This window comes from Topomyia yanbarensis, chromosome 3 (assembly GCF_030247195.1).
Source record: "Topomyia yanbarensis strain Yona2022 chromosome 3, ASM3024719v1, whole genome shotgun sequence".
Taxonomy (NCBI): domain Eukaryota; kingdom Metazoa; phylum Arthropoda; class Insecta; order Diptera; family Culicidae; genus Topomyia; species Topomyia yanbarensis.
In genome coordinates, this window is record NC_080672.1 from 305,841,300 (window position 1) to 305,859,128 (window position 17,829).

General features: G+C 40.9%; 2 protein-coding genes across 2 annotated transcripts in view; one reads left to right on the plus strand and one right to left on the minus strand.

Moving 5' to 3' along the window:
• Window positions 1-17,829, minus strand: part of LOC131692430 (uncharacterized) — an 87,684-nt gene that overhangs the window by 48,744 nt on the left and 21,111 nt on the right. The gene's annotated exons all lie outside the window — the stretch shown is intronic.
• Window positions 5,166-9,883, plus strand: LOC131688034 (uncharacterized). The gene is made up of 2 exons (XM_058972162.1): window positions 5,166-5,337; window positions 8,498-9,883. Exons 1-2 carry the CDS (start codon window positions 5,166-5,168, stop codon window positions 9,766-9,768), a joined length of 1,443 nt encoding a protein of 480 aa, XP_058828145.1. The 3' UTR covers window positions 9,769-9,883.

Genomic DNA, 17,829 nt, shown 5'->3' on the forward strand with positions numbered 1-17,829 from the left:
AAAATAAAAAAAAAACTTAGCCCATGTATGACATCTTTGTACACCCAGCATCACAGCCATGAAAATCAAAACAACAATAAGAACTTTGGATGAAAGGTTGAACAGTTTGTACTGCTTGCATTTGTTGGGGGATGAAAAATACTATATCCTTCTTTTAAGACTAGAACTACTATACCCCCCCATTCAATACAACGACTACTGTACCCTTCATTTAAGACTAAGATTGTGAGAATAGTTTCAGTAATATTTGAAAAAGAGGTGCGAATAGAATTTCGCAACATGGCCATTTCCTCGGATCGTTCGGAATCCTCAACGGTTCTCAATGTGGTCAAAGAGACTTTGATTCGCAATTAGTGATATGGACCACCAATATTAAGCAAATTAGAACTCATCACTGTTAGTTTCGCATAGTTTAGATATAATGATTATACCGGTTTGTATGAGAATTTCGCATGTATCAACCCTTAACACAGAAACTAGAACTTCGATTCCAATGGAATTTAATAGTAGTTAATAGGGATACTGCAGATTGATACTGATACTGATTTATATGGAAATTTTATGCGTCACCGCGTTCTTCAACGCGTAACTCCGGAGCCAAGGGTCGGAATTAAATGAAATTTAATAGTAGTCTATGGGAACGTTGTACCTTTCATTTGAGACTAAGTTTGATAAAAATGGTTCGGCCATCATCGAATAACTGATGTGCAATTGTTGGTCACATACATACACACTCGACGAACTGAGTCGAATGGTATAAAAGACTCATCCCTCCGGGCCTCGGATACACAGTCGATTTTTAGAGCGATTACATAGCATTTCTATAGGAGAAAGGCAAGAATTATAAAACGCAACCGTCAAGGACAATACTTAGAGGTGCCAGTTCGTACATATGAAATTATGATATGCCTTATTATGCATTACGACGGATCGCTTTTTGAAACAAATGTGATTCTATCGAATAAGACTCCCGTTTGGTTTTGCAGTCGAATAAGACTACTGTTTGGTTTTGCAAATCGTATTCGACCGAAAACCTGATTGAATGAAGCGTTTTAAAGATCGAAGAGAATTCTGTTTCGATCAGATAACGAAGGTTTCAGCTCGTTAAGTAGGAGTCAGTTGTCCAGATCGGGTAAACTGATTCCCAACTCAGTACGCCACGCCAAAACTCAATCGTTAGTAGGAGGTGATTCTTTTTGTGGCAAATATGCCAAAAGATTGATGATTTATCAACATTCAGAATAACTGCGACAATACAAATATCTCAAATTGTAAGCTCGGATATAAACCATGCGTTAACAGAGCTATTTGTCAAGAATGCATGCATGATGCATTTCACGTTATTTATTTATTTATCCGGAGAAATAGTGCGTCTCATTTATCTGGAGAAGTCGTGTGAGTGATACTAACTTTTCATGTAAAAATATCAATGTTTATTTTCGAAGTGGTCAATTATCCGGACTCATTTACTCATATGAGTGGTAAATGCATCGTCTGCCAAACTGAAAATGATCGAAATGACCACTGACACAATACTAAAAGTTCTATCCAAACGGCGAACGTAAATGATATTAACCAGCATGTTATCTGCATTCCATCCGAGCCCTACACTAAAAAACAAAAATATGCATAGTTAGCATACTTTCTATTTCCGTCTCTTTTGTTCTGCTGTGATTTTTATGCATTTTCATGCATAAAACCCATCTTTGCCGTGTTCCTATGATCAGTCTACCCATTTGAAGCCGTTGGTTAGAGCAGTGTCTGCCATCTTTGTTCAATGCATTGAGTCAAATGGTAGCGCAACAATAGGCGCACTCGATTCGAATTTTCGTTGCGCTCAAACACGAGAATTTCATTATTTCCAGCGCATTTGTATTATAATATTGGTTCTTAACAACGAAGCAAAGCTTTGATGTTAATTTTTACGCATTCCATTGATTCCCTACATTTTCCCTACTTCTAGTAAGCATTCAATGAGTGGATAGACCGAATATGTCCAATGCTTAAAATTTATAGCAGAAGAAACGAGAGGCAGATAGAAAAGTATGCTATCGATGAATAAATAAAATTCTGCGTGTACCAATGAACAAATTTCTTGTTTGAATGTTTTGGTTTGACCGATAAAAATGTGCAAACGCAGTGAAAATGACCAGAAAGGATTTCATGGAATCTCCTGTGATACATTCAGAGGCGAGAACGCGTCTTGTCGCATAATCTGCGATAGATGAATTTCTAAGCACGCCATTTTTTATTCATTTTTTGTTCAACTTCCGTCAACGGGACACCAAAATTTCTTCCTGCATGTGGAATTTCTGCGTCAGGTAACATAAGAAGCAGAATATGTCCTGATGTAGCTTCGAATGTCAGGCCACTTTTCAGGCACACGTCTCTTCGTCTTCGCCTGGGACGGGACCTGCGGATACATGTTTTCTTTCTGCGTGGATGATTGCGAAGGGCTCAAGCATTTATTTTTCATTTAGTTGATCTAGTTAGTTCAACATCAATTTCATGATAATACTGAATCGAAAATTTGCCTCCACAATACTCGATTTGTAGCTGCAGCTCTCCAACGTCGGTTACGCTCAACACTCGCCAAATCACGTTCCACATGGTCCGCCCATCGTGCTCTCTGCGCTCCTTGCCTTCTTGTACCCAGCGGAGCATTAGCGAACACCATCTTTGCAGGATTGTTGTCCGGCATTCTTGCAACATGCCCTGCCCACCGTATCCTTCCAGCTTTGGCCACCTTTTGGATACTGGGTTCGCCATAGAGTGCAGCGAGCTCGTCGTTCATCCTTCGCCGCCACACACCGTTCTCATGCAAACCGCCGAAGATCGTCCTTAGCACCCGTCGCTCGAAAAGTCCTAGCGCTTGCAGGTTCTCCTCGAGCATGGTCCAAGTCTCGTGCCCGTAGAGAACCGCCGGTCTTATCAGCATTTTGTACATGGTGCATTTGGTGCGGGGGTGAATCTTTCTTGACCGCAGTTTCTGCTGGAGCCCATAGTAGGCCCGACTTCAACTGATGATGCGTCTTCGGATTTCACGGCTCACGTTACTGTAGACAAAATCCTCCACTACCTCGAAGGTATCCCCGTGGATCGTATCCTAGCCGGATCCTGCTGTTTTCGGTTCCGCCTACCAGCATATACTTTGTTTTGGACGCATTTACCACCAGTCCGACCTTCGCTGCTTCGCGTTTCAGACGGGTGTACAGGTCTGCCACCGTTCCAAATGTTCGGGCGATAATGTCCATGTCGTCCGCGAAGCATACAAATTGGCCGAATTTTGTGAAGATCGTGCCCCGGCTGTTGAGCCCGGCTCGTCGCATCACACCTTCCAGAGCGATGTTGAATAGTAGACACGATAGTCCATCGCCTTGTCTCAGTCCCCGTCGAGATTCGAATGGACCCGAAATCCTTACGCTGTTTTATACACCGTCCATCGTTGCTTTGATCAGTCGAGTCAGCTTCCCGGGAAAGCTGTTTTCGAACATGATTTTTCATAGCTCTACGCGGTCGATACTGTCGTATGCCGCCTTGAAGTCGATGAACAGGTGATGCGTTGGGACCTGGTATTCACGGCATTTCTGGAGGATTTGCCGTACGGTGAAGATCTGGTCCGTTGTCGATCGGCCATCGATGAAGCCGGCTTGATAACTTCCCACGAACTCATTTACTTGTCTATCACGACGGAAGATAATCTGGGATAGAACTTTGTAGGTGGCATTCAAAATGGTGATCGTTCGGAAGTTCTCACACTCCAAATTGTCGCCTTTCTTGTGAAAGGGGCAGATCACCCCTTCTTTCCACTCCTCCGGTAGCTGTTCGGTTTCCCAGATCCTGACTACTAACTGGTGCAGACAAGTGGCCAACTTTTCCGGGCCCAACTTGATTAGTTCTGCTGCGATACCATCTTTGCCAGCTGCTTTGTTGTTCTTGAGCTGTTGGATGACATCCTTAACTTCCCTCAACGTGGGAGTTGGTTCATTCCCGTCTCAACTGCACTGACGTAGTCAAATCCTCCTTTGCCTTGGTCATCTGTACCTACATTCTCCTCGCCGTTCAGGTGCTCGTCGAAGTGCTGCTTCCACCTTTCGATCACCTCACGGTTGTCCGTCAGCAGGCTCCCGTCCTTATCGCTACATATTTCGGCTTGCGGCACGGTAGAACTTCCGTGTATCTTGTGTGCCCATTTTCTCGCACTACGCTTCTTCCAGGCGGCGTTTTTTCTCCCGGAAGAGGCGTGTCTGCTGCCTCCGCTTCTGTTTGTATCGTTCCACATTCTATCGGGTTCCATGCTGCAGCATGCATTCTTCTCCTCCAAAACCGCTGTGCACTCCTCTTCGAACCAAGCGTTCCGTCGCCTCCGTTCCTCGTACCCGACAATGTCCTCAGCTACGTTGTTGATGGCTGCTTTTACTGTTCTCCAGCAGTCCTCTAGAGGGGCCACGTCGAGCTCTCCCTCGTCCGGCAACGCTGCCTCGAGGTGCTGCGCGTATGCAGTGACGACATCTGGTTGCTTCAGTCGCTCCAGATCGTACCGAGGCGGCCGTCGGTACCGTACATGATTAATGACGGATAGTTTTGGGCGCAATTTAACCATCACCAGGTAGTGATTAGAGTCGATGTTAGCACCACGATGGGTCCTGACGTCGATAATGTCGGAGAAGTGCCGTCCATAAATCAGGACGTGGTCGATTTGCGATTCCGTCTGTAACGGTGATCTCCAGGTGTAACGATAAGGGAGGCTGTGCTGGAAGAAGGTGCTACGAATGGCCATATTCTTGGAGGTGGCGAAATCAATGAGTCGAAAACCGTTCTCATTCGTCAGCTGATGAGCGCTGAACTTTCCAATCGTCGGTCTGAATTCCTCCTCCTGGCCTACCTGAGCGTTTAAGTCCCCAATGATGATCTTAACGTAGGGGCTTGAGCAGCGGTCGTATTCTCGTTCGAGCTGCGCGTTGAAACCGTCTTTGTCATCATCGGTGCTTCCGGAGTGAGGTCTGCGCACGTTTATTATGCTGATGTTGAAAAAACGGCCCTTGATCCTCAACCTGCACATTCTTTCGTCGATCGGCCACCAACCGATCATGCGCCTTTGCATATCACCCATCACAATAAAAGCTGTCCCTAGCTCATTTGTTGCCGCAGCTCTGGTAGATGGTATGATTACCTCTAAACGTTCGCACCATGGATCCTGTCCAACACTCCTCCTGCAGCGCTACGATTCCGAATCCGCGGTCCTTGAGAACATCGGCGAGTACGCGGGTGCTCCCGATGGAGATCTGCAGTTACACGTTCCGAGCTTCCAATCGCTAGTCCCTTTTCGTCGCATAGGTTCGTATTCTTATCTTGTTGACTTTTCGCTGCAAATGGTTTTTTATGGCTGACTCACACAGCCTGACACAAACCCCCTAACTTTCCGAAGGACTATAGTACACAGTTGAGCTTAGAGTCGTTTACTGGCACTCGGACGATGGTCAGCCGCCCCTAACATGGGGAAAAGACGCTGTTTTGAGCCGCTCCTCCTGGAGATCAGACGCTTGCAGCAGGAAACCCCCCCTTCCCTGTCAGCCTACGACCACCGGGGTTGGTTACCCGATCTTCGCTAAGGTTGCTCGTAGTTCCCGGCCAGTACCACGGGGAAGTAGGGATAGGAGTTGCTGGGAAGAGGCTCTGTCTTACGCATTACCCAGCCTTTACCGAAGGGCTCAAGCATTTGTATGTTAAAGTATTTGTCGCGTGTGTAAATTAGATTTTTATGTTACCATGGAACGTGTTGTTACGTGGATATGAGCGTCATCGTTTTGTTTGGTCCAGCTGAAGGCATTGGACCTGTGCTACTAGGACCGAGGATAGGGACTTCCGGATGTAACCGATTCATTATCGCGCATTATCGGTCATTCGGAGATTCACTCTTGAGATCGTTTGTAAATTCATAAGTACTAAACCGTTCACTTAGTCACCGGGGTGATATCCCGTTTGCAAGATCGCAGGCGGAAGTATGCGTGAATGATCGCGAAGGACTTGAGCGTTTATATGTCGACATTTTTGTGGCATGTGCAAGCGTGTATGTACCTTCGCATATATACATTATTTTTTAAAAGCGTGTGGCCATTCGCATGTTCCTGCGTGATCGCGCGCGGACCGTGAATATACTTAATTTTTAGTGTTGAGATGGTTGAGTTGCTAAAGCAGAATGAGTTCTTCCATTTCACTAGAGTTCCCGGTCATGTCGCTATGGAACGTATTGTCTAGCTTTGTGTTTCTATTGGTCCAACTGAAGGCATTAGCAGGGGTAGCAAAAATCAATACTGAGGCTCGCTTTTAGATTTCGATCAGCTCAAAAATCGAATAATAATCGATTAATTTTTTCAACCCCAAAAATGAGGCTCACTTACTTATGGACTTCACACCCATCACTGAGCGATAGAACATAACGATCATAGAGGGATAGAATTAATACATCGCTCACGCATCGCTTGTCGTGCCTCAAGCAGATGAGTTGTAGATGTATGGCTCAGTGACAGGAAAATGAGCGATGTTATAAGTACTATTTTTAAGCATCTGATGTGGATCTGATTCTCATAATGATGGAATTGAGAATGAGATGTACGCCATTTTAGTCAGACGCTACTGAGATGTATGTATAATGGAGGACGAAAATAGATGTTTACCGCCATTTTCAAATTCAAGATGGCAACTACCGTTTACGCAAAATCCCCTCAATATGGGTATTTTCGGAATTGGGTTGGCGAGTACACGATGGAAATCGATGTTTGGTGCTGTTTTGAAATTCAAAATGGCGACTTCCGGTTATACAAAATCCTCTATAACCCCATCAATGTGTATTTTCGGAATGGGGTTGACGAGTACACGACGGAAATCGATGTTTGATGCTGTTTTGAAAATCAAGATCGCGACTTCCGGTTACGCAAAGTCCTCTATAACCCCATACATATGGATAATTTCAGAATAGGCTTGACGAGTACACGACGGAAATCGATGTTTGATTCTGTTTTGAAATTCAAGATGGCGATTTCCGGTTACGCAAAATTATCTATAACACCATCAATATAGGTATTTCGGAATGGGGCGACTTCCGGTTAATAAAAATCTCCAATCTATAAATCTAAAACAATTTCATTTGCATTAAAAAACTATTCTAAATTCTGAGGAATAATCATGAGGCTAGAAACTAAAGCAGGATATTATAACAGCTTCGGTTTATTACAAATAGAGAAAGACTATTATTAAAACGCAGCCGCAATCTTAAATTTCAAAATGGCGCCGGACATCGATTTCTGTCGTCCAATCATCGTCTCCATTCCGAAAATGTAGCGCCATGTTGGGGTTGGTTTGTGTTATTGTGGAAGGGACCGAGATGTGAAAAATTCATGCTGGAAAGAAATGTCATTGTCAAGTTTATGTCAGTGTATAAAACAGTTTTGACATAAAACAGTTTTGACAGTTTTCTTTCAAGAACAGTAATTTTGAAGGAGACTCGTACATGTATTGCATTAAAAAACATAGTCAAGCAAATGTTAAATGTTAACGTAATTTTACTTCCTCTAGGGGTCCAAAATTGGTTGGTTACCCTACCCACTATTCTATCATATACGCCAGTTCTGCATCCATTCCCTGACCCATCGGTCACAAGTACACAGATAGACATACGACGAGCACTTAACAATTGTACACTAGTACTAAACACTACGATTATTACAATATAACACAACTCATAGGGTTCAACTATTATTTTAAATGCGCCTGTGAACGTTGACGAAGCCGACAGATAAATCGACACACAATGACTCTCACTGCGAGCTGTGCTCACAAACACTGCCATTAAGCTGTTGAACAGTGTCTGCAAACACAGCCCATGGAAAAAGTCAATCCACGGTGACTGTTAGTCCCCTCGATGCGCCACTATCGAGGCGTAATGCAATAACCATCTTAAAGCAGTTGTCTGTCAGAGGATCTTTAAAACTGATGCACAAATATGCTTGATCATGTTTGCAATAACGTCAAACCCTTCAACCTAGGGGAGGGATCGTGGTATATCTAACTCATTTTACCCCAAAATGGTGTTTGTCATTAGATAGCACAATAGCGACGACTTGACCTGACTTATTGATGAGGACACTCCCTTAACATGCCCGATTCAGATCAAATTTCGCATATTGACTTTTTTGAGGTGCTAAAGCTTACCCGTTTTGAAAGCTTAAGAGTACCATTTTCACTGACACACTAAAGTTCATACAGACATTGTTTGAACACAGTTTCTTATAATTTAAAAGCAACCGTCAATTCTGAAATTGAAGACTCATATCATAAAAATTGTCGGAAGTATTGATTACTAGCATTATTGTAAGTGGCCTTTGAACAAAATCGTCCCCTGTTGCAATATATTAATACGAATAATATAAATAAATATTTCATCGAACACATAGTTATGTTGCCACTTACCGTTATGTAATCCACTTATCGAAAATAGCAAATAAAATAGTAATTATATTTTGTTTTCTTTTGTCTACAACCCAGTTACTTATCCTAGCAATAATGCTGCACTCCGCTCGTACGTTAGCGATCGAGCATCCGCAAAGTTACTCACTATTCAAACGTGGCATCGTGCTCGGCGATATGACATACAGCTATGCATCCACGGATATGGGCTCATCGAACGGAGGTCGTGTGAAAACGGTCACTGTCATCAAAAACGTTGCGCTGCCCAAACCCACCAGCACGGTATTTAGCGATCGCACGGAGCAACTTTTCGAGTCCTACGACCTAACGGGGAACAAGCAACACGAACAGGTTCAGTACTGGCCCGCAGATGAAACGAACAGAATGAAAAAAATTACCATCAAACCACCATCGTTCAGTATACCTGAAACAAAAGAATTCTCCGAAGATGGGTTCAAACATCCGATCGATCTGCTAGAAATCGCGAAAAGCGCTGCGAAAACTCAAAATAAAATAATGAAGGCTGCTCCTGGAGATGACACTGGTCCTGTCATGTTTCCACCGGATGCGCAGATGATGAAAAAGCGGAATAATGGCGTTGTGAGTGTGGCCAAAGAGTACACTAGCGTGTTGACCAACGATCAAAAGGAACGCAGTAAACCGAAAACTGCCAGTAAGCTGAGTACAAAGGTGGAAACGCCCACAATAAAAGAAAATCAGTACGAAAACTACAAATTCTATGATCCTAGTTCCTTCTATCAGGATGATTTTGAACAAAGCGAATACGTGTATACACCGGAATCGAATTCCTACGCACTGAAACAGGTGTCTAAGGCACCGACTGCAATAAAGAATAGGCTTAAAAATACACAATTCGCATACAAAGATCCTTCACTGCCCAGCACAACGGACTTTACCATGTACAGCTCCAACGATTCCACACCGGATCTACTGTTTTCCGAACTAGCCAATGCCGTAGCCAGCCGGAACATTTCCATGATAAAGTCTTTAGCCGGGCAGCTGGACGAGCCGTATACCTTTCCCAAGTTTGATTTTGAATCGCTGAAAACAGACGAATATGTTCCAATATCTTTTGAGATAGGCCACAGTAACGTGAATCAAGCAGAGCCCACATCCTCCACCGAGACCATACCCAAGCTGGAGTTTTCGGATGATGCATACACTACTACTTTGACGGCGACGACGACGACAACGGCAACACCGGCAATCATTAAAAAGCCATCCAAGTACATAGCGCCGCGACTGAGAGGAATCAAAAGGTTCTCGTCGAGAAAACAGTAGAATTGTAGCAATTAACTCAGTAATTAATAGTAATTTATTCTAATAACTACATGATTGTTTCGAATCACATCCATGAAGCGGTTTTTGTGTTGAGCATAAAATACATATTTGTTGACGGAGTATTTATGTTATTTTGTCCGAAATTTCATTGACAATGTGGTTAAAGCTAGGGGCAGATCACTCTAGGAATGTATAACAAATTTGCATCAACTTAGAAAAAATGCATTTAATTTCCATTTTTGCATCAACTTTGCACTCCCACGCAAAAAAGTTTAACAATCGTCCTAAGCTGATCCACTTTGTTCGAGGTTTTGTTGAATGTAGGGCTGTTTTTTGTAGGGTTTTGACGTCTTACACGCAACGCAAAATGCATTACGAATTTCTATTTTGATAGAAAGAAATTCATTTGATTTCGCTGATTTTTAAAAATACATCACAGGTGATCTGCCCCTAGAGTTAAAGTGAAGACCGCGTATCAAGAAACCAGGTAACTCTGTCTGAATCTAGCTACAATAACATATATCTACTTTTATCGAATTGATCTTCCTTCCTTCGTACAATAGAGGCGCTGTAACCTCTGTCGTTTCTCATTTGAATGAGAAAAGGATTTCAATATTCGGTTCAAACCAGTACGTGAGCTTATGAAGAAAGTTCATTTTTGTATAATAGGTACTTCTTATAATACTTATGACACATCAGGAACAAATATTTTTAATAGAGCAAGAATGTGTTTGCTTAGGGAAAAGATCATGGCGTTCGTTAAAAACTATTGCGAGTGATTTGATAAAACCTATTAACTTAAAAAGGGTATAGTTATCACTGTTTTGTGCAGGGTTATTTGCATATTAATTCAATATTTATTCTTCGAAAGGGCTAAACAGATTTTTGTAAATAAATTTATTTTGTTCATCATTCCACATTTTCCCTTCGTAGAAGCAATTTCAAATGTTTGCTAATTTGAAATTATACTAAATTTAGAAAATTCAGCAAAACAAAATTTTGTTTACAAATTTCGTTAGCACTATTCAAAAGATAAGTCTGAATTATCGGCTAGCGCAGCAGTTTCACATAAAAACAGGGGATTTGATATGTTGGCAGGAATTTCATAACAGGAAAACGGCAGGGTTGAATCGAATACTGCATATCAAGAAGACAGACAACTCTGTCCAGAATCTGGAGATAGTAACAGCAACGCCACTTGCGGGTAAATGTGATGCTTCACGTAGTGATGCACACACATATACACTTTTACATTAAGCTTCCTACCTTCGTCCAATAGAGGTGCTGTAACCTCTGTCGCTTCTCGTTTGTATGGGGGAAGGAAAGAGATATCAGTCTTCTTAATATGTAGTCTTCGGTTGAATACAACGCGTTTGGTGATTAGTCCATTAATTGAACATTGCTAAAAGTATTCAGTATTTCGAGATATGCTTATAATTTCTACTTATAAAGCGATATAAACTAAAATTTCGATGGAAAAATTTCGACTGAATTCCTTCAAAGTCTAGGTTTTTTGGCGCAAATCCGACACAAGCATTCAACTTCATCAGAACAACTTAAAAACATTTTTTTCGAGAGTTTTCCTACTGGAGCTGTAGAGCTCGGAAGGGCTCCCCGTCAGAATCACATACTACAATTTGCAGACGAGACAGGCGAATGGCGCCCACTAAAACACTGCTTTAGGCCAATTGTAGCGGTCCGTGATTCTGAATGTGATATTCATTGTACGGTTCAGGTATGGGCGGGCGTAGGGACTCGCGATAGCGTGTATCATCGCGAAGGGCTCGAACATTTTTACGTTAACGTGTTCGATCGCGTGTGCGTTTGTATGTCGCGTGTGCTAACGTGTATGTAACTTCGCGTGTATAAGTTCTATTTTATAACCGTGTGCCTTTCGCATATTCGCATGTATTCTAGAATGATCGCGCGCGGACCGTGCATTTGATACTTATTTTTTCCTGTACGGTTCGTATTCTAGAAGAAAGTGGGTTCTTCCATATCACTAGAGTTCCCAGTCATGTCGCAGTAGAACGTGTGGTCTAGTGGATATGAGCTTCATTTTTTGATTGGTCCAACTGGATGTATGGACCTAAGTTGCTAGAATGAAGAGTAAAGATTTCCGTACGTCACCGATTGATGATCACGCGCGTTTGCAGGTTCGTTTGAGACCGCGTTTGTAACTTCGTATGCACTAAAACGTTCACATAATTACCGGAGTGTTATCAAGTATGCGCGATCGAGGTGTGCGTGGATGATCGTGACGGGCTTGAGCGTTCGTATGTCGACGTGTTTGTCGCGTGTGCTCGCGTGTATGTGACTTCGCTTGTATGAATTCGATTTTGAAACCCTGCGGTCATTCACATAATCGCGGACCGTCATTCATTTAGTTTTCGGTGTACGGATTCTGACAGGGAGTGAGTTACCCCATATCACTAGAGTTCCCGGTCATGTGGCCATGGAACGTTTTAGTGTACATGGGAGTTATTTTTTCTTAATATTCCGATTTTATTTTTTTTAAATTAATTAATATGGACCTAGACTGTTGGTACCGAGGATATAGACTTCCGGACGATCTCGAGTCATGATGGCGCGAGCGCGGGAGTTTGTAGGTTGACGCTTGAGATCGCGTCGGTAAGTTTATGAGTCGCGCACTGTGCTGAGACGTTCACCTTATCACCAGGATGTAATTAAGTTTGCGAGTTCGTGAGCGTAGGTTGTGCGGACGCTCTAACGTTTGTACGCTGACGTGATTTTGTAACATATTTGCGTGTGTTCTTGAATGGTCGCGCGAAACGTGAATCTGATATCAAATTTCCAGTGTGCGGTTAAAACTCTGGCAGAGATTGGGATCCCTTGCATCGATAGGGTTCCCGATCATGTCGCCATGAGTCTAATAGGTATGAGTGTATTTTCTAATTTGGTCCAGCTGAAGGCATGGACCCAGGCTTCTAGGATCAAGGACAGACTTCCGGACGTGACGCGTAATGGCGCGCGCGAGGGCATTTTGTAGGTTCCCGTTTGAGACAGCGTTTGAGAATGTGTGAGTGTTAAGACGTTCACTATCACCATCTTTGTCCCCCATTATTTCAGGCAATCACTGAAAATATTCCATACTCGTTGCAGTCGACTGAGATCGTTTCATTTTCATTTCGCAGCGTTTGGTGGGGCAATGAGAGCGCAAGTCAGTCCATAGGACGGGTAATGACTGAATGATCCATGCAGACCATCGCGAAGGACTCAAGTGTTTGTATGTTCAGATGTTTGTCGCGTACCCAGGTAACAAATACGCATTATAACGTAGCCTAATATCTGCTTTAAATTCACATATAAAGCAATCTTAAAAAGCCGTGAAGCCCTAAATACTGATACAATGCTAGTATTAAAAAAAACGAAATATAGTGCTGTTACTGTGCGGAGATTGACAGCTCGTTTTTGCAGCACCAATGCTATTATATAGCACCAGCGCAGAAATGTCAAATTTGAAAACCCAATATTGGCACTACTAATGCTATTAGAAAGCTTCAGTTGGCTGTCATTGTCCGCCATGGCTTTAAAATCATTTCTTATGTTTCCCTTCGATATGTTGAGCAAAAAGGAAAATTTTTAAAATGAAGCGTTCTGTTTAATACCGTAATAATCTTCTAATGCATTGTAATGAATATCCTTAATAGGTTTTCGTTCTCACATGATATGAATGTTTTACGAAAATTACCTTTAGTAAGTCTCCAACTGAGGTACCTTGCCTCGTCCTTCACGATAAGTGCGCTGCGTTTGCTGCCTGGACTATATTGCATATGTTCGATTGAAATGAAATATGCCGAATATAGAAGAAGAGTTGTATAACGAATAAAACCCACAGCATTACAATAGCATTATATCGGCTTTCTATTTGCTCTATAATGACACTAAATGCACATGTAAAGCTTACATGCTTTAAAGATCCTTGAAGCATGTACGCGTTAGACCAGCTTTATATGCGCATATAGAGCAAGCTATAATGCTATATTTCGGCTGCGCATATATGCATTATTGATGCTAATATAGAGTATGATTGCATTGTTAATGCTGTAATGGAGTTTCAATGCAACATTAGTGCAAATGTATAGCCAATATAGTGCAAAAGTTTAATGCTTGTGGTTACTTGGGTATGTCAACTTCGCGCGCATAAATTCGATTTCGTAACCGTGGTTCTATTTGCATGTTCGCGCGTGTGTAACTTTTCGTGTTGCATTGTGAAAAACTTTGTTCACATAGGCATTTCTAGGTTTAATTTATAATGCTAGCGCCCTCTATGCGGTGACATGTGGAACTAAAATGTTCTACTCATAACATAAGACACTATTGAGCTAAGCCCAGTCATTATTTCACAAAAATGTATAGCTTGTGGGATTTTTTTGGGCTCTAGATTACGTTAAAATTATTGAAATATCGATTGAACCAGCGGTTCTCAACCTTTTTTGTACCACGGACCCCCTGGAAATTGCCCTGGGTTGCTGCGGACCCCCACGGACAAACATCGATTTTGTATGCTATCAATATGTTATTTTCAGTTTGTTAGGACACAAGATTTGAAATTCCACTCTGCACTTGCAAAATATATTTTTCTACGCGGACCCCCAGCAATGACTTTGCGGCCCTCTAGGGGTCCGCGGACCCCAGGTTGAGAATCACTGGATTAGGCGAAATCTAACTTTCTACGACTAAAAAATTCGGAGCAAGTATTGGGCGAAATCTAACTTTCTACGACAAAAAAAATTCAGAGCAAGTACTACAAAAAACTGGAAATTGCCAATATGAGTGAAGAGTTTAAAATCTAGCGCGATGACCCATGCACGTTCGTATTTATGTGATAGACAAATTTTAGAACATTGTTTATAGTTTTCAATGCAATGAACTACAATATCTACGCAAAATTGCGTACTTTACAGAACACTTCTTTATTTTCCATTGTAACTTTAAATTCACACAATGAATGGCGAAGAATAAAATGCTCGTCTTTATGTGGATAAGTTTTCAATTCAATGAACTACAATATGTCCACAAAACTGTATGTTATGCAAAACATTTCTTTATTTTCCATAGTAATTTTAAACCTACACAATAAATATCGAATGTAATGACATTCAATTGTAATTCATTTTCTGTTTTTTCATGTGCTATTTGGGAGGTCTAAAAATACCAAAAAAAGATATAATTGAAAAAGCATGAGTTCATTTCCCAATTCTATAATCTCATGTTGCACTTGTTGAGCACAGCGTTTCAACCCTTGCTGTTTCGTGGACATTGCAAACACAAACTTTTTACAGATTGAAACTAATTTGACTTTTGTGCTTTTATGATGTGCGAATAGTGGCCCTCCTTTACCGTCCTGTGTGTGATTGGCTCATGTATAACATGTTCACTCTTTTTGTTTGGATGAATGCTTCTGACTAATAAATATAATGCTCACATTCAAAACAAAATTCATTCAGGTTTTCTACAGTAGTGCAGATGAGACACATTTAAGGTATATTCCATCATTCTTACGTTTTCGGATTTCTTCTAGAAACATGCTCATCTCCTCTTTTATGTAGTTGTGAACGCTTCCACCTTCCTTCCTTCATGAACAGTTCCCGTCGACGTGTGTCACCGTTATGCCACGATGGAAACTTCATCGTATACAAAATAAAAGATTTGTGCAACGTCATCTCCGGAAGACTATAGAAAATCACCATCGGCCACCGCTGTGTTGGTTGTGATAATGACACTTCCTTTGTATTTTTGTCTATAATATCAACTCCGCATTTTTTCAAGCTAAAATGTTGGTTTACTAGAGGCATTATATCGTCACTAGAATTAGTAGCCACCATTTCAGGGTTTGTAGATTTGAATGGGGCTACCTTATTTTTACGACAACCAAAGAAGTCGTCGTTTTTACACCGTGGTATCCAACTGTTTTTGAATGTTCCTTTCTTGATTTATTTGGAAGAAATTCTATTGGAATCTACACGAAGACCGCATCGTCCCGGTGAGATATATTTTTTTTTCAAACGGCGCTTGCGGTGCATCAGCACTAACAAACAAGTTGTCAACCACACTCCTTCCTTCAAAATTCTCTACCATATCAAGAAATACCATTTTACCTTGGTTGATATTTTTCGTTGTTCCTTGCATTCGTTTGACATTTGTGGTGCTCAATTTATTATCAGAGTTGGTTGCAGTTTCATGTGCATGACCTGTGAGTGATTATTTTTTATAAGTAAAGATAATAAAATAATCATAGCAAAATTACTCCGGTTTGAGCCTTTTCGAACATTTCAATACATTATATGTGTTCTGCCATTTTGTTTGTTATAATGCATTAGCTGACAGTTGCATTGATTTTTTCGAGTTGGTTGATGACGTAGTCGCTACAAAAAACATTTTAGTAATATATTTCATCTTTATCTGTTTATCATGCGCAGTACTTATCGTTGTTGATGTACTTTTTCCAAATTTTAAAGACGAATTCAATTCTTCGTAAATTTTTGAAAATAAGTGCGAACCTTTAAAAAAGAATTATTCATAATAATTGTGAAAATAGTGGAATTTAATTTTAACAATATAAATAAACGCTTATGATCAACTGTCGATTCGAAAACGCAAATCTTTGGTAACGCAGGGCAGATTTTTAACTGAACTGAAACTGCTTATGTTGATATAGAAATGATAAGCAGTATATCAGTATATTTCATGAGGTATAGGAGCAGTTGAAAATACATCTATTATTTACTTTGCACTATTGCTTGTACCCGATCAGAAACAAATAACGAAACTATTTCAAAACTATATGTCGCGTTGTTACTTGTTATATTTTTTTATTATTTTAACTACTAAAGAGACCCAATCTATAACACAATATATTACGGAAATTGCAATCTGTTATTTTATTCTTGTTCATTTGGTTCTGATCGGGTATCTTAGTTATCCATCAACTCTCAAAAGCGCGTAATATAAAAAAGGTAATCGAACAAACAAAATAACTTAGGACTTACAGCAGGGTACGCTAACTGTCGCCAATGCGATAATCATGTGGTCTTTCTGGGATGTCATCGTATTCCAGGGATAACATAAGGGTTCGTGCATTGCGCCGAAATCCCAAGGGTTGGAGATTCGAATCCTACCTTTGGAGCGATTTCTTTCACATAATTGCTTTCGCTTAACTCACCAACTCACTTAACTCTCGATCTAATTTCATTGTTGGATACCACAAAAAAGTCTTAAATAAGGTAATGATAATCACCGTCAAAAATTATTTGTTTGTTTGTATATTATAGAAACGTATCTATCACATGTATACAAACATTTTGGTATCATAACATGCATGGTTGTTCGTGTAAGTAAAACTTACATGGTTGGAGTGTTAATTTTTTTTTTCTTCGCTAAAAACATGTCACGTTACGTTCCAACTTACTCCCCCTCCCATATGTCATATGTCACATTTTGTCGTACTCCCTGACTCTCCTCCAAAAAGTGTTACGTACTCTTTGAAAGGTCCCCGTGGTGACGTTCATTAGGGCACGTAAAGAATTGATTATCAGACGAGTGCAACATTTTTTTCTATTTCCAAATGAATTCATTTACTTACATCAAAAGTCCTTTCATGGCTACTATACCAAAAGCTGAACAATTTGCTTGAATTTTCCCATTCTTCCTGAAGATAGTACATTTTTTGCAATATTCCACAGCACCAAGGTTATCATCTTTAAAGCCGGGAAGGAAACTCGGCACACTTTATGCGATAGCAATATCTTTACAGCTCAAAGCATTCCATTTTCAGCATTACCTTTTTACATAACACGAAATGAGCATTCCTCACCACTAGAGCACGAAGCCTTTCACTTCCAAAGAATATCGCTTTGCTTAGCACGAAACTCAGTTTATCTATATCACACAATTCCTTCTAAAGCACGAAGCTTTCAGTCTACTCACACTACAAAGTCCGCAATCATAGTAGAAAAAACATTGCTTTACATATCTTACAACCGATTTGAAATTACATTTATAATGCGACAAATTATTGTTTTAACAGTAGCGCCAGAA

Excerpts from the sequence above, each read along its gene's own strand:
- LOC131688034 (XM_058972162.1), top strand. The coding sequence starts at position 5,166 with ATGATTACCTCTAAACGTTCGCACCATGGATCCTGTCCAACACTCCTC. Across the intron at positions 5,338-8,497 it reads AGTCCCTTTTCGTCGCATAG|CAAATAAAATAGTAATTATA; the intron begins GTTCGTATTCTT and ends TATCGAAAATAG.